The sequence below is a fragment of the Gasterosteus aculeatus genome, chromosome 12 (assembly GCF_964276395.1).
Source record: "Gasterosteus aculeatus chromosome 12, fGasAcu3.hap1.1, whole genome shotgun sequence".
Taxonomy (NCBI): Eukaryota; Metazoa; Chordata; class Actinopteri; order Perciformes; family Gasterosteidae; genus Gasterosteus; species Gasterosteus aculeatus.
Window position 1 is genome coordinate 12,578,141 of NC_135700.1, and position 17,875 is coordinate 12,596,015.

The following is a 17,875-nucleotide window of genomic DNA, read 5'->3' on the forward strand; positions in this document are numbered from 1 at the left end:
TTTTCATTTCTCTAAATCTTACCAAATGATTACGTTGAACAAACAGGCCATAACAACATCAGCCACACCTGGTGTGGCTGATGTGCAAGACCAGAGAAATATCCCAAATTATATCATTTGGACTGGAAAGAAATGTCGTAATGGTGACCAAGATCCTGCCTGCAACTCATGTCGGGAGCAAATGAACTACAGTGCATTAAGTTCCTGCTCCAACTTCCCAAACCCCACTGACAAAATTCTCAATAATTCACCGATTCACTTTATTATGTGCAAATCCTCAACAACGTGTAATCAACTCAGTGACTGTTTTCATCACCTTGCTGGTCAGCTAGTCACCAAATTCTGAGAGTGAGTGAGAGCTTTCCAGACCTCATTGTAATGTATCTTCTGCAAACCATGATTACTCATACTGCACGTCATGGAAATCTATCCCATGGTTGTTGAGGCAATTTCCGAAAAAAAAGTATATTAACCTGATGGGGTTTAGCAATCTGGACCGATAAAGTGAAAATTAAGTAAGATTGAAATATATGCCCGGGTCACTTATAGATTGTCAATTCATAACCCATTTAAAAATTAATTTATAGTCAAATTATGTGGCCTCAATGACAACGGGTGCAGAATAAAAAGTCCCCTGAAGTCAGTAGGATTTATCTTCTGATGAAAATGTTGAATGTCAGAGAAAAAAATGTATAGAAATGAATTTCCTTACCTCTTTTTTCATCCTATAGCCCTCTTGCAAAATATAATGTGCATTATTTAGTATCCCTATGATTCCTGTGGTGTGCTGAAGCTCACGCAGTCCAAAATGCTGGAAGGCGAACTACAGGGAATTTGGACAAAGTGGCACAGACAAAGCGGGAAGGGTAATCAGGAGCCGGGAAAATCAATGCTCAGGTCACACAATCGTATATAGCAAACCAGGCAAGTCAAAGCTTTCCCAATGAACTCTTACTTTATACATTAATAATAACAGAAAGAGCTAACTTTCTGTCAGAGAGATAACAGAAAACCAAACCAAAGATGAAATGCTGCAGAAATGCTTGAAAAGCATTACAGTGCTTTACCATCCTTCTCTTTGAGCTCAATACTCTCTACATAGGCAGGGGATCAATACAGCTGCAGCTGGGTACTCTTCTATGTACAAAGGAGATGCTTGTCTCCAGATCACTAGAGACATTTACTTCCATGTTCTTTAAGTTTTGTAGATAGTTGAAAGTATTTGGGAGTCTATTCACATTCGATGAATTTCTTGTGATGGACCTTCAATGATAATTGACTTAATAATGAGAAAATGTGTTTTCACACTCAAAAGACTTTGATGGGAATAACAAAAAACAAATAGAACTATAAAGCTACCTTTGAGTCCTGTGAGACACAGTTGCTGTACAATCAATAGAATATTTTGTGGAAAGCACATTTAAGAACAAGAACGTTGGAAAGTTTCTTTCTGTGAGGAGTTTTGGGATTTAACTCAAACTGAACATATGCCTCCTATCGAAGCCCTGGAGGTTGCATAATGATGAGTGCTTACAAGGTTTCTCTGGTTGTCTCTCTTCTTTCCACTTCCAATGTATCTGCCGCTTTCTCAAGGTTTTAAACAATGGAACATTTATTAGTTGCATGTATTCAGTGATCTAATCAACCTCGGTCACAAACATCTGTAAAGGGACAAATAAAGAGCCACGGCCCAAAGCTTGAAATGCGAAATAAGTTTCTATCTTTCTTCTAAAGTTTAGTCCACCATAAACTAAAGCCATATTGGCAGATTACGTATGTGGTCCTTGAGTAAAAGAGCTTTAATTTATTGTTCCACTTCCCTCGGCATGAAGCAGAGCTAGTTTATTAATATGGTTAGAGACGTTCTTCCAAAGATAACGGACAAATCTTGGGTGGCCTGGGTCAACATTTAACCCATTATAATGACGTACAGTACCGGTCCAAAGTTTGGACACGCTCTATCATAGAAAGGCATGAGAAAATATGTCCAAACCTTTGACTGTACATATTTAGCTTCACGAGCTCGTCAAACTAGATTTAATAAAGTTGTGGGATTATACATGTTTTTTCTCAATGTACAGTATGTACTACCATGACTCTTGCCGTTCAATAGTTCATGATTATATTATATCCTGTGTCCTGTTACTAGATGAGAACTATCCACTGTAGTAAACAATCATGTACTCAGTGGACACATCTTTTACTGGAAGAGACTCAGGTGTTGTGGCATAGTCATACTTTATTTTCAAATTCTGCAAAACAATATAGAGCCCATCCCACACCTGTATAAAAATAACTTTACAATACAATACACAATAGCATTATACACATTGCCTTATTAAAAAGATTTAAATACTAGAAAAGCAATAGGATTGAGGTAGAATAAAGAAATAAAGATTAGTTGTTTTCTTGGTAAAAAATAACAATTCGTAATGGTACAAATGGACCCAAATGTCCTACACGACAAATTGGACTGTTTCATCAGTTTTCATGTCAGATACTTACTATACTGAATTATTTTTTGTTTTTACTTTGTTTTGTTTTTAAATAATGAGAAATGTAGTCAAACGGTGCCTCGGCCCAGGATAGTGATCCAGATCACAGGTGTCTGTAGCACAAGTTGTTACAAATGAATAAAGTGGAGTCTGATGATGATCTTTAACGCATTCACGCGCATGGGCTAGTGTTGACAAATCAGCTCACTCTCACCTTAAATATGACGCAATCATCTGAGAGGACGAGGGGACAAATTTAGCATTTTCATAAGTTTTACAAGAGAGATGAAGAAACGAGGAAAGCCCTAAGCGATAGTAGATAGATAGTCTGTGAATGTTATCTTATATATATACAATATTGCCACCATTCTGAGGAGCCATCCTCCGCTGCAAAGTACTACATTGAACCAAGCAATGTAACACAATGAAATGAAACAACCGATGAACAACCTGCTACTGCCTGTATACACTCCCTATTACCTCCCTAATACCTGCCTATTTCCTCCCCTTCTGTGTCTTCTTGACGAGTTCTGTTCTACCTAGCCGACAAAGCCTCTTAACTTATACTTAACTTATAAATACAACTTTGAACTTTGATTTGGTTTCACAGGCCAAATCCTCAGGAGCAAAACGTTAAGAATATATGGGTGAGCAGAAAAGGGCGATAAAATGAAATATGAAATCAGAATAGACACTAAAATGTTAATATATGGTACTCCATTTTTAAAACAAACAAAATATCATATATTCTGTACATGGTGATTAAATACATTGTGATCAATATACATTCCTGTGTAAGAAAACATATTTCAATTTGTAAAAGGAGCATCCATGTAAACATAATACTTTCCCTAAAACATGTCCGAATTGAAGCTTCCAGCGCCAACTGGTCATGATATATAAAAACATTCTGTATTCACGGATTAAGAGACTATGTAGAAATATCCATATCTGAAGTAAAAAATAAAAAAAATATCAAAAGTTCCTTCAACATAATCAACAACAACTTTAACTGGATGGGTATTTTTTACAAACAGAGAGGGAATCTGCTGGGACTTTCTGTTTCCACTGAAGGCAGGAGACAGATGGTAACAGCTATGGTTTCCAACCTGCGGGCACGTCCGGCTCTTCAAGAGAAGCTGAGGTGACTCTGTTGGTCTCTGGAATTCTGATCAGAAGTCTCACTCCCTCACAGCAAAAACTCGGAAGGAGTTTCCCTCCATGTTGCTCCTCCTGCAAACCGTCAAAACAGAAAAACATGTCACATTCGGTAACCACAAGAAGAGATTCAACATGGGGAACTCCAGCATTTGGTTATGTAACTACCATAAAGTCGTGGTTCTGGGAAATAGAAGGAATTTAGACAAGATAGAGCCAAAACATATTAAGGATTTAATGATTTCACTATTACTAGGTGTCGCTATTAGCACTGATCATGAAACAGTTTTTTTTAAATGTCATTGCACTGAAAGGGACATAAATTATGCATATAACCTAATTTAAATAGCCAAGGAGCACAAGACGTTATTTCTTTGGCAGCGCTGTTTGGGGTGAATTTCACTTTCTGGGATGCTTTGGTAATTTATTTTAGTCCCATTTGTGCAGGTTTAGTTTAGTGCACAGGTTACGCAACCCTTAAGCCCCCCCCCCTAAAACTACAGACAATATTATATAGTTCACGGTCATAGTGCATGTGACTATAAAATTGTAGAATTACCTTGGGAGTCAAAAAAAAACATTGCATTTGCTTGCGTGATAACTGGAAGTCTGCTTTTTACTTTCGTCCAACTACTTTCTGTAGCCCAGTCAGATAAAAGGTGCACGCTCTTATTGTTCACAGCACCATTGTAAATGGCATGCTGGCAGTGTGATGACTTTATAACTAGTTCACTGGTGGTGAGACCTTGAAGCGCTGCCATGATCAATAATCATGATAGGCCTCTGCAAATGGTATCATATCACAGATAATTACCCATAAAGGAAATCACCGACTAAGTGGCGTACAGCGTTTCCATCCTCGAGTAATCAGATAGGGTGTGATTACTTCCCCAGCAACAGAGTGCAAACCGGCCACCCTGCCATGATGTTGGCACATGACTCGGACTCTCCCAGCCGTTTATTGACCTCCTATCCCGGTGCCCTGATTTGGGCTTTCGCAGTTATGCATTCGATTGCATGGCAGTCCGTCTTGGATTGTTTTGGCCACTCAGCACTTTGCACACTCAATTGAAATGCCTGAGTAAAGTAAGCAAAGATCCCATGTGTGGCCCGTCCACACACCAAACCACACTATTACTCCTTCAACCCCACGTGCCAGCAGGACGGCCCTCACGGGCTTCCGTGCTGAGCGCAGTCCACTGAAGCCAGCCACAGCCATTAGAGTGATGTTACAAACATGGTGTGCGTGCAGGGAACCCACTACAGGCAGTATTACATGATACATGAATTAAGGTATTTTGTAGCAACAAAAAAAAGCACCTTTCTCCGGCTTTTTATATACGTTCTTGTCATAGACACATGTTTCATTCAGTTGTTATGTTGATAGTATCCTATAAAGCACACTCCTATGAGTCAAGTGTTAAAGGCTGAGCTGACTCAGATTAAATAAACCTGGTGTTGAGTCCATTGAAGGCTGTTTATCATAGTTAGCTAGCCAGCAACCCAGTCAGCATCAGCAACATCTGTTTAGGTGTTTGTGTTCTACATCAGAATTTGGCATCACACATCTGCCGCTCGCTACAATTGATTAGGCGAAAACTTAAATGAATTGGTATTCGGATGTCATTAAAAGTCAGGCTGAATGTGCCCCATTACAGAACATTTATTAAAATCCCATAAACGCCCTGTTGGGAAATGCAACTGCCCAGCCTAACAGGTGTTTTCAATCTATCCTAATTAGACTTGTTCTCATGACTCTGTGGTCGTGTGCAGACTTGACTCTCCTGTTAGCTTCAACATTTGGACTTCGGTGCAGTCAGTTTGCTGACCTTGCGTAAATCCAAGAATAATTCTGTTTGAGAAATCTTGCTATTGGTTTAAGAAAATATAATGCCATTATTCTGGGATCCTAACCATTAAATAAAACATACTAATGACCCATACGAGAATGCTTAAGTGAAACATGTGTAAAGTGCTTGCACATGTGTTATTAGCAATAACAAATTCTCACACTTCTTGTCTTTACTTTCTTCACAACTAAGGAGGCTTTGCAAGGTCACAGCTGTCAAATGTTTTTTGTTTTTTGTAGAAGTGGCAGCTTCTACACACTAGAAACAACTAAACGCTGACTGAGAGGTTTGTCTTTGTACCTTTTGCTTTTGTTTCATAATCTTCATCTAGGAAAGACAATTACATGAAAAGCAATTCAACAAAAAGGTAGTCGTACCTCTCAGACTGGATGCCATTCTTCAGGACTCCAGCATAGTTCTTTCTCTTGTCCAGTGGCAGAACGTCCACAAAACCGCCTTCTGCCTTGATTGCCCCTGCATGGATTGCTGCTTTGCAAATACTGGAGCTCTGGAAGGATAAGGTGAGGAAAATTTAGTTTTACAGTCAGCACAACAGACTCTAAGCTCTTATCAACAGTCCGGAGCAGAATGGTTCATTTTTTGTCCAAACACACATCCCACTGTTCATGTAGCCCTACAAGACGTCTCACCATATGGTTTATGTCTCATTTCCAACCAACATCCAGCGTCTACACCACTGTAGAAACACATTTGGGCGCATGAGATTGAAACCTTTCTTGGAAACATTTTCTATGTGCAGTATTTGGGGAACTGTTGAAAGATTAAAAATCTCTGGGGAAAGGTGATCTCTGTCCAGGATATTATCGCAGGTCGGTTTCCAGGATTATACCCCATGTAACACTATATCCACCTCATCTGATTCTGCAAACTAATAAACAATCCACAGGAGTGACGTATATCCTACAAACTGTTAAAAAAAGACAATGACTAATCTGCTCTGATAATGATTCAGGTGACTTTGGAGGAATGATGTACACCAGCTTCACTGAACTATTTCTACTCGGACACTCAACCCGAAAAACACTCTGAGTGGTGGCAGTTTCTTGCCTCACCTTGACTCCCATTCTCTATTGAGCCACAAATACTGTGTTGTAATAGATTTCCTTCCCAGCCTAAAACAATCCTTGAAATACACTGCAGATACTGATTTACTATTGATAAATAAATGACTAAAAACTAATGCATTATTCATGATCATGGTAAAACGTGCAAATCCAGAACAGTGTTTATCTTACATCTGTGTAGATATTGTTTCCAATTACAGGCGACCAATAGGAAGGCTGAGTCTTGCAGTTGGATGGACAGAAGATCCTGAGAAACAAATTGGATATAAATTTGCAGCCACAGATAAGGGTCACTTCACCTCCTATTTAGCAAAGTTATGAATTGTTCATCTCACATTGTAAAAAAAAGTTGTAAGGAGAAAGAAGGATATCACACACAATTGCCCCCAGCAGAAGTAACTGTAAAAGCAGAACCTTTCATTGGCTTATCACATGCATTGGAGAATGATAAGAGGGTTGATGGCACCTTGGACAACGGGAGTTGGGCTTCGTGAAAGGGCAGATCTCAGCCACTGTGGTGTAGCAGTCAGCAGTCATCTCTGTCACACAGAAAGAAAAGAAAAAACACTTGATATACATCATATATCTGCAGCTTGACTGTGTTATAAATGCACTCGTGACTCAAAGCTCTTCTTAAAATTGTGCCTGACTCACCTTCCACTTTGGCCACCACAAAGGCATTACCGGGTTTATATTTACTGTAAGATAATGACAGTGGTTAGGAAATTTCACGAGCAAATGGTTCCAAGCCAATTCTGTTACTGCACAAGATGTGAATCATCTTGAGTGAGTCTAAATAAGCAAATGTAATGCAAAAGTAGCTTATTTCCAACATCTACCTGGAGGATTCAATGCCATTCTTAGTGGATCTGACAAAGAATGGAAACTTCTCCTTCCTTGTTGTGTCAACCACTCCTCCGTTGTTGTCAATGACACCAAAATGAATAGCAGCACGGCAAATACTTGATTGCTGAAACCATTTAGAAAAAAAACCCAATCTCAAATAACAGTATAAATTGTTGCATAATGCAAGATGTTTGTTTCAGGTAGGACATACTCACCACATCGTAGAAGACAGTTCCCCAAACTTTCCCTTTCTTATTCAGACAATTGGCAGGACACGTGTATCTGCAAAGTCAGAAAATGAGTAGAAGAGTGAATTCAAATTGCATGTTTATAATACATCAAAATATGAGAGACATATTTTGCGCACGTCCGGTAAATAAGCTGACCTGTTGCAGGTAGCGCCTCTGCACTTGTCTCGCAGTCGAGTCTCACACTTGATTTGTTGAGCTGCAAGAATACCGTTATGAATTAGTAAAGAAATGCATAAACAACGTTTATGGGTTAACTTCAATAATTATAGCAACTACCAAGAAATGTGTTGCTGGGAGTCTTTGAAGACCCTGGTGCGTTGGGCTTAGGAGCCGAGGGTTTGGATGACGGTTTTTTGGGAGGAGCCGGTTTGGGTCTGGGAGCCGGTTTGGCGGTGGTACGAGGAGGCAGTGGAACCTGAGGCTTCTCCACCTCGTTCATGTCCTCCGTCTCTGAGCGCTGGGAGTCTTCAGGATGGACAAACGGAGGTTGATGACATGTTTAATGTTAACACCTCTGAACTGAAACCACGTGGGTTGGCTCACCTTTGAAGCACTGGTTATTCTTACACCCTCCCCCATAGCTGGGAGGGCACTGGGAACAAGGGCGGCCGTGCTGGTATGGAGCCTCGCCGATCCAGTTGCCCCTGTGGAAGTGAACAGCGGAGCGCTTGAGTGAGGCAGAAACACTGCAAATAGTCAATAATCCCACAAACTAAATAAACCACTTGTTGTCTTTCAGGCGACTCGTTCCTGTAGCTCGTTGGAAAGCAATCACCTTCTCTGCTCTCGCTTTTCTCTCTACATGCTACGTTACTATTCATCTTCTATGAATCTGGAGGAACTTGTTAAACAAATGTATCAGACAACTAGTGCTCCATATCTTTATGCAGTTATATTAAGGGTACATGCTATAACAATCGTCACCACTGTAAGGAGGAAGAATTTAAACACTGGAACACAAATTAGAAAAGCAAGCTTACTTTGGGGAATAGTTACACACAAGGTAAACAGCGTTCTCCCATGTTTCTCCCCACACGTTCATACTTGGACACGTGTGCACAGCACAGCCCACTCGGGTAGTGGTTGCCCAGACCAGCTGTAAAGACGGAAATGAAATAAATAGTCAAAGTTAGGATGATCAGACGTAGCAGAATAAACGGAGCTTGCCATCGGTCATTTAATGACCAACGATTAATGGGGACTTCCACGAGTGCTTGGTGTGTTATTCTGCCCCAATTAGATTGCCGTTGGATGGATAAATAAAGCTTTTATTGTCATTTTAGTCATTTTTCAGTCTTCACGGGTTTCCAAGTACCAATAAATCTGAATCGTGAATAGTGTGGGCGCCTGAAGCTTTAAGGCCCCGGGGTGAAATACTCGGCCCGCCACTGCAGTTCTTAATATCTTAACTTAATATCTTAACAGAAGTCAGCCTAGGCATAAAACTGTCTACGGTCAAATTAAATGCCACATTAAACAGCAGGCAGCCGCAAGGGTGTGTAACTCCTTCTCTCTGTCCTCCCAAACTCTGAAACATGTACGTTCTCCCTGCTCAGGAATGTTCATTTTTTCCCGCGTACAGTTAGCGGCCCCTGGAAGCAGTGAGTCAGCACACATCCTGGCTGGTGCTGACTCGGCACGAGTGCTGGCAGTTAAACTCGTGCTGCACCCTCTAATTCCAGACAGTCCAGCAATTCCCCTCGGCTCGGAGGTAGTAGTATGGCCGCCTGAACTGCAGGTACGTCAGAAGCAAGGAGATAATGCTCAGATTTGGCATCGTCTTCTATCTGCAGCATCTCGCAAAGAATCCAGGTCAAGCAGTAAGTGATGTCTGGTGTTCCCGAAAATAACAACCAGATGGTCATCCGGTTTCAGGGTGGGGGCGAAGGGAGGAGTCTGGATGTGTCTGTAAAGTCATTCCAGGAGCTACAAAGTAAAGTCTGGGGGAAGAGGTGGCCAGCTCGCCCATTTTTGATTAATTTTCCCCTGTTTTTTTTATTTTTTTTTATTGATTTCTTCATTTTTCTCTCCAAATCTTCTCTCGGGCCATTGCTTGTGATTTTCGGTTTTCTATATAAATTAATATATACATGCATGTCATTTAATCCCTCCACAACTTGGCTCATAAATACTCATATATATCCTACCGGGTGCACACCACATGTTGTATCCAAGCAACACCTTTCAAGCGGCATATGTTCCATATTACGGATAAAAGAAGGCACATGATAAAATACACTTGATACTAAACAGACTTGATCGTAAATATAGCAGATATCAGCAGAAAAATATATTTCACCGTAAAATAAACACCTAGTAGATGCCAACTTTTCAGCTTCCAGCATCAATTTGAGAGTAAAATAACTGTTTACGGCCAAATCAGACAAAACAAAAACAAAACAACAAATCACATGAACTTCCAGCAACATTCATTTCTTACCATTGACCGATGATCTGGCAAAAGTTTCTCACCAAAACCATAATTTTACAAGTTTGCATTTTAACAGGTGGTGTTACAATTTACCTGGGCCCAACATTATCTGTGCTGAATAGAGCTTGAACACATCGCAGTGTAACTCAATACTGGAACTGGATGGTGGAGCAAAGAACAACGCTCACCTGGGTGTAATGGGTGCACATAGGCCCTGAGCAGCGTTCTGGACACCAGGGGTTGCACTCCTGCGGGTAGGGATAGGTGTAGTCTTTGACTTCATCATACCAGGCCTGGACATGGACAGCAGGAGAGCGGTATCTGTAGGAAACAAGTGCGCGCACACACACGTATACACACACACACACACACACACGCAGACAAACAGTAGGCTCAGTCACAAGCCGTCCAGGTACCAGAGGCAAAAGGGAAATATCTAAGGGAGCTGCCAGGTGCTTTGGCTAGACTTTAGAACCTCACTGCAGAATCCCTGCGCTTCCTCCTCCTCCCTCCAGGCCGCAAATGATAAGTCTGAATTTGAAATGGCACACAGGAAAGAAATCTGTTCCCACTCCTCAACAGGGGAAATCAAATCAGTTGAGTATATGAGAAAATAAGGATCAGAGCAAGCGGACTGTAAACACAGCTCCGCGGGCCAACAAATCGGTTCATGCTCTCGTTATAAACATCTCTTTTTACGGTATTGAAAAGTGCTGAGCCCCTAAATGAGAGAGCAGAGGGGGAGTGGGAAACAAAAAAACTTCACATCAGTGTTTGCTGGCACAAGAAGAAAGGAAGGGGATAGCGACGGGGAGGGGAAAGGCCTGTGAGAATGGGAGCAGATTCCTGCAAGGGCACCTGCTGCGATGGACATGCACAGATGTCTACTGTGTGTGGTGTCTGCTGAGACACAGACTCTCATCACACAGACGTCAGGAGGAGCATCATCCAAGCTTCACACACAACACTCCACCAATATCTCTTCAAAGGATCCGCACTCATGACTGCAGTTTACAGGAAACCACTCGCACCACTGACATTTCAGATCAGACCGATAGTTATTGAAAAAGTCAATGGAAAATAGTGTGACCTGTTGATTATGTGACGGAACAACTCTAAACAATAATATCACAATAGTCCACACAACTTGGTAAGGCTATTTATGAAGAAACGGGTGCTGTCAGCATGGATGTATTAAAAACACAGATGCTAAGCAGGTGTTATGTTCACCATGTTCTCCATTCTAATGTCACCTTCTGCAGAAGAACTGCAGAGGACCTGGACATTAATCTACTCATTTACCACTTATTACACGTTTTATAAGGAATAGACAACATTTAGCATTTGCAACAATACAAATTAAAAAGCAGATGAAGCAGTCATTAGGACCTGGATTTTATAAATGTGTGTAACTTGTACAATCTGTACAAACCATCAGTAAATGAGTCACTAAATTAAAATGAGCCTGTAGCTTGAATTTGTAAACCCTTATCAGAAAGTGGTACAGATACATTTGCACCCTTGAAAGACACCTATAGCTGACATCTTACCTTCCCCAGTGAACGGCCAGGTTTTGTCCAATAGACACGAGAAGGTCCTCGGGTCCGTGGTCCCAATGACACTGCTCTGCCCAATGAGTGGCAGACCGCTCTAACTCATCATCCCAAACCTGCACATAAAGCAAAGCACACTTTCTGACAAGGAATTCACTTCTTTTAGACGCCAACGGGAAGACTTCACCTGCTGCATCTGCTGCAATATGAAGCATTAAACACCCACATCTTGTTTAGTAGATAGCTAACAACAGCTCCAAGGCCTTACGCTCCCACACTTCCTTCCTTACCGGTGAGCGGAAACTGAGCGGTATACAAATACAATATCAACCTTTGTCGGAGACATTTGAGCCGGGTGGCTGGCGCCTGGACCTGGTCCACTACAAACCTCCAGCAATCACAGCTGAATTATCCACATTTCCACATTGTGTTATTTTACAGCGGTGGAGAGCAGGGTGGAAAGCGGAGACGCCACCTGACTCTCTCGGTGGATGGGGCGCTGTGGAGGGGAGGGAAGGACTGCAAACAGCGAGGCCCCTCAAAGCACATCTCTTCAGTAAATTTCCAGCCTCTTGGTGGTCGCTAGAACATGCACACGCAGACACCACCGTAACCCCAAACACCCATTCACTAACACAAACACACGCCGCCTGTTCGCTGGAATTTGAGAGAGCGCCGGGCCGAGTCGGTCCTCAGACACTTTCCTTCCCCGCTATAACCGCACTGCTTCTCCCGACTGCATGGACCTCTGGTGTGTCTCAGCAATAATCTGTCTCCTAGTCTACTCAAAGATGTGCCACGTTGACCCGGGATTTTCCCTTTCTAGCTAAATTCTGGCTGTTTTCCTTTGACCCCCCCCCCCCGCGCTCTCTCCCCTTTCTTCTCCAAAGCCTGAGCTGCTTGCAGGTTGGACAGAGCCGGTCTTATTATCCTCCTTGTAAAAGAGCAGCCCAGCAGGCTGGTAACAGCTTGCCATCATGACTGCATGTTTCCAGTAGAGAGCAAAGGGTGTTTTTTTATTTTTTATTACAGCAATACTGCTTTCCAGGGCAGAAATTAAACTACCAACTATTATCTCAGCCCGGTTTTTAGAGGTTGCAGACACCTCCAATTTAAGGTATTTGTGCTTAGACGTATTTCCCCCATCCTTAAGAGTAACAGCGCAGTAGGTCATGTTCTCACCATGTACTCCATGTTGGAGGCGGTGGGGTAAACGGAGCCCCTCAGCTTGTTGTGCATCAGGAGGATCTCCTCCCGGTCCGACCAGCGGATGGCACGTCGGGTCCGGTTGACGGCTGTGTCGCTGGCGCCGCCCTGGTTGGCCGCCTCCTCGTAGCGGCTCAGCGGCTGCCTGAGCTCATTGGAGTCGGGCAGGAAGAGGGAAGCTGAGTCTCTGACGCACAGCAGCAGGAGGGAGAGGAGAGGGATCCAGGTCATGGCAGCGCAGGTCATTCTGACACTTCAGCTGTCTGGGTTGAACTTTCAGAACGTAGTAGACAGGCCGACTATGTGCAAAGTCCCAGACACAACCTGCAGAGAGGAAATATTTAATGAGTGTTTGCCTGCTGTTAGAGTCCACAAACCAGAGTAGAGATGTCTAAACTAATCTAAGAGTATTTCTCTATAAGCAAGTTGTGGCTGAGATAAAATACTGGATAATTCTTCATTCCTTCAGTTGCGTTGTGTCATCTTGTAACTTCTTGAGAAACGTTGCATTTTGAGCTATTGCCAGGAACTTTGTTGAATCAGATGCAACACGTAGTGCTTCCCTTCCACTTTGTCATTCCGAGAATGACCCTCTGATGAGTCACGTAAAATCCAATGCATATTGAACAGCTTCATTTATTTTCCCATGCACACCAAATTAACATAAACTGTACCACAATTAAGGAACCAGTTAGCTTCTGAATCCAAAAGATAAATTCTCTGTTGAAATTAATTTGAGCAATCAGAACTCACTAACTCACTAAATTTTCACTGCCTGATTTGCATTGTTAAAGTCATTTAACTGCAACTTTATGCACAATAATATGGCTTTAATACCTGTTATAGATACATTTTAAGCTTCGTCAGTTAGTCTAACTCTGACCTTGGGCTCAGCTGTGGGGCAAGACACTGAAGAGGGACACCTGAGCTCAGGGTGATATACACCTCCACACTGCTGAACCACAGAACAATGCATTCCATACACTTCGGGGGGGGGGGGGCTATTCTGTAACTGACCGTAACTGGCGTACGAGATCAGAGCTTAAACAAACATCACAAAGTTGCGGCAAAGAGAGAGACGAAGTCCTTCAGTGTGATCAGAGAAGAATCGAAAGAACAAACAAAGCTCTAGTTCGCACTGGGTTGCTCTGTCTTCCTCCATGTCCTTCACCTCTCTCCATCTGGCTGTAAAGGGGACCTGAGGTCTGGCTCCGGCTGTGTCAACATGCTGTGCCAGCTCTGGGCACTGAGCGCCAGCGGGCAGCTCAGGCACCACACCCTTCTCCTCTCCCCACGCACCCCTTTTCACACCGAAGCTTCGGCAGCTTCTCTGTCTGCGGCCTCCTCGTGGCTCCCAGGAATGTTAGCGGAGTGACAGTCGCAGCATGGGACTCATGCACACGTGCACACATGCATGCGTATCCACAACTGAGCCCTCTCTGAGCTGAAGAGGGACTGACCTCCTCTCGGCCTCACAGGGATGGACGTAAATACATGTCAAAATATCATTGGTGAATTTCAATATTTTCACTAAACTAAACTAAATTAAAAGACACTAGAGGACTTATTCGTTTCCAGTGGTTGCGCCCAAGAACTCTAAAGAGTTGAAAACCAACATCAAATGTTCCATCGTTTTCCATTGACATTTGCTTAGTGAAGCTGCAGCCTCGCAATGAATGGCATATTGTCAGAGTCCATATTGTACCACTGAATGATTTCATTCATTTGGAAATGAAAACGGATAAACGTTTAGCTTCATTTACGAGTAGTGTTTCATTGGTAGCTGCAGGTTATATCATATTCCAAACAGAGATATAGGTGCAACTCACTTAATAATCCAGGCCTATCAACAAAATCATCCCCGCTCTACCTCAGCATTGCTGTAACCCAAGCCACAATGAATTGCATTAAATATGCGTCTCATAATGCTCACCTCTGTCTTTTCCTCCAGCAGCCGGTAGAATGTTTCGAAGCGGTTGCTGTGTTATTCCCTTGTGAGAGCACGGCGGCTGCTGCTCGCTGGCGGTGTTCCTGAAGCACACCGGGGCCGTGTGTATGCCGAGCCGCTCACACTGCCTTATATAGAGAAGGAGACCCCTCAGGACCAGAGGGAGGAAGCAAAAAAAAAAAGATGACTCCCTCTCCTAACTCCCCCACTCGCCTCACAGCCTCCCCCGGAGTCAGCTATGTTCTTGGCAGAGGGCGTGCAGTGCTCGCACGCTGACGAGCAGCCCCAACGTTAAGAGGAAAACTGCATGCATCTTAAATCAGCGAGCTGTCAGAAAGAGTCAGCGGCCGGGCCTTTGGATCATCCCTCGTGGAGTCACCTTGGGGTGACAGTTACTTGCCAGATATGTATGTTTACGTGCAGCTTTACGGACAGCCTTCAAACTGACTGCAGACTAAACTGGGCCGCGGGGAGAAGCAAAGTCACCCAAACTCAGTAAAAACAATAGATATCGGTCTAAAATATGAGCACGCTATTTAATGGCCACCAATTATAACGGCTAAATAAGTTTCTCTCCTGCTTGTAGATTAGTTAACAGCCAAAAACGTTAGGCCTGTGAAATGTCCACTTGCGTGTGGTAGAAAATGTACTAATAAATGTTAATGTTATTGTCTGTAGAAGTGGACGTTTGAAGCTTATACTGAAGTGTCTTAAACTTGAATTATTTCTAATGGCCACCAGGGAGCGACTCAATGAGAAGTTTGACTGGAGGTCTATGAGAAATTATCACCTCAGTCAACATTGTAAACACAGCTTTGCGATCTCAATCGCTTAGTTCGATTCTTCTTTGTTCATTTTGTAAATGATTCGGCCTTTTAGGAGTAGAAAGCTTTAGTGAGTGGAATCGCCTTGTGATTGACATGTGGCTCCGTGGGCCTGTGGCTTGTCTGGTCTGCCAGTTGGTCGTCATCTTCGAACGTTTTCAGTGAAATGAAAATACATTTCAACTATCTGACGTCTTGTTCTGTTCTGTGTAAGTGACCCTGTGGGTATAGTGTGTTTATAAGAAAGCCATTAAGTGTCCCTTTTCAAAGTCTCCACAGTAACTTGGTGCCTTGGCAACAAAAACCACTTAGTAAGATTTAGGGGAAGTGAGCAGGTATCACTTTACTTTGTAGTGACTCGTATCCTGCGGCCTTTACTCTATTTGTGTAGGACAAAAACACGGCTCCCCTGCAGGAGGTTCTGTGTTTATATGAAACAAAGAAAGCCTAAGGACTGAATAAAGCTACATTTTGGCGAGAAAAAAGTGACGACTTCAGATACATGAAGATGCGAATTCGGAGCACGGGCCTATCTGTCGCCACGCGATGGCTGAGTGCAAAAGGACCTGCAGATCGGCTGCCAAGGCAGCGTCACCGTCAGCTATAGCGACAGAAGATCACATGATCGAACACGTGACCACACAGAGGGAGCTGCTCTGCTCAGGTGGAAAGTTCTCTGCAATAAATCGCTCCACGGCTCATAGTTGTTCGATTAACAATAGTTTCCACAGTCTGGTAACCAAGAAACGGTTATTTCCTGCTTATAACAAGTTTGGAAAATATTAGTGAAAGATGTATTTATAAAGTAACTTGTAAAAAATCTTCATTTAAACAGGCCTTATTTGGAAGTGGGACAAACATTTGATTATTTACAGGATCAAATATTGTTACTATTTGATACAGTCCAACAAGCAGGTGTCATGTAACTAGATTGTCTTGTTTTGGGAGACGTTTTAACAGGTTTTCACAGCAAAGTTGTTTTTTTGAGTTGGCTGCAGTCAAACAAAAACCCATCCGGACGTAGGAAAGGAGAGCGCGATACATTTACAGACATTCCATAGACGTGTCACTCGTTGTAGGTTTGCTAATCAAGTCAAATCAGCTTTTGTAGTTGTTATGGAGCAAAGCGCGTCGTCCATCATCCTTTCAACAAACCAAAATGAAAACAGATGCGCCAACGGACAATTAAAGACAAATCTTTATTTCACTAAAACCATTTTCTCTTTGGCATTGTGATGGACCTACTCAGATAATTTATAAATAGGGACATTTTGATGTAGAAAATTGATATTAGGTCCCTTCCAGATGTCTAATGCAGACCAGACGACAGCTTATCCAACACTGGCTGCAGCTACCTTTTAAAGATTGATCCAAACATGAACACATCCAGATGGAAGAATTAAAGCGCTTCAACTAAGTTCTTTTTTGTGCATCAACACTTAATTATACTAATTAATACCATTCAGGATACGAAATTTAAATGGAACACAGGAATCGGTTTGTGTTCTTGTTTACATTATGACAGAATCCAGGTTTCTGATCACCTGGTTGTACGCTGATTATTTCAAATCTCAAGTCAACTTAATTCTGGACTGACAGTTACTTCAATATTTGAGGATGAACAGTTTGGTTTGTGGCTCTCTGAACCTTAAAAAAACTCAACATACTCTGCATTGCTGCAGTCTAATTACGTGCCTTTATTTCAGCGCGTTGATCAGCTTAACGTCATTTTACTAAGATACGTTTAGACTTTCCAATTACCAGCAAAATATGATTTTATTGCAGGATAATAATATTTACAAAGTGCTATATGACATTTGTGATTTGAAGAACTGTAAATTTAACTTTCACCCAGTTAAGCAGGACCGTCCACAAATAACTTTAAATGATACAAATATGACATTGAACTCAATGTCACTCAACTTTTATAATATCTTGTTTAAGCTACCTAGTAAATCTGTGACCAGGGACATGTCAAAGACTTCTATGGAAGATGTCTCGAGCTGGGTTGTTCGATACTGAGCAACACCTCATGACAAACGTTTGTAAGTGTCTTATGGTTGACTGTATTCATATATTCAAGGGACATGCGTTTTTATTCAGAAGTGTTATTCATTTCTCAGCTGCATCAACAGTAATACATCATTTGCCTCTGGAAAAATGGAAACTTGCAGCATGAGAGGGGGATTACACAACTTAAACATCCGTAGTCGTGTACCGTCTGGTGT

The 17,875-nt window shown here is 42.3% G+C and overlaps 1 protein-coding gene across 1 annotated transcript; it reads right to left on the reverse strand.

Moving 5' to 3' along the window:
* Positions 1–2,219: 2,219 nt before the first annotated feature.
* On the reverse strand, positions 2,220–14,965 carry crispld2 (cysteine-rich secretory protein LCCL domain containing 2). The gene is made up of 15 exons (XM_040166149.2): positions 14,809–14,965; positions 12,852–13,199; positions 11,667–11,785; positions 10,305–10,437; positions 8,666–8,781; positions 8,229–8,329; positions 7,962–8,150; positions 7,821–7,881; positions 7,650–7,716; positions 7,428–7,558; positions 7,243–7,286; positions 7,055–7,127; positions 6,760–6,835; positions 5,881–6,011; positions 2,220–3,728 (listed from the first exon to the last, which is right to left on the reverse strand). The coding sequence occupies exons 2-15, from the start codon at positions 13,119–13,121 to the stop codon at positions 3,677–3,679; spliced, it is 1,563 nt and encodes a 520-aa protein (XP_040022083.1). The 5' UTR covers positions 13,122–13,199; positions 14,809–14,965; the 3' UTR covers positions 2,220–3,676.
* Positions 14,966–17,875: the final 2,910 nt, after the last annotated feature.

What these genes read in the sequence shown, in the direction of transcription:
- crispld2 (XM_040166149.2), bottom strand. Translation starts at nt 13,121, where the DNA reads ATGACCTGCGCTGCCATGACCTGGATCCCTCTCCTCTCCCTCCTGCTG. An exon ending in GTGTGTAACTATTCCCCAAA is followed by an intron (nt 8,330 to 8,665) that starts GTAAGCTTGCTT and finishes TCACTTCCACAG; the next exon opens with GGGCAACTGGATCGGCGAGG. An exon ending in TCCCAGCAACACATTTCTTG is followed by an intron (nt 7,882 to 7,961) that starts GTAGTTGCTATA and finishes GTATTCTTGCAG; the next exon opens with CTCAACAAATCAAGTGTGAG.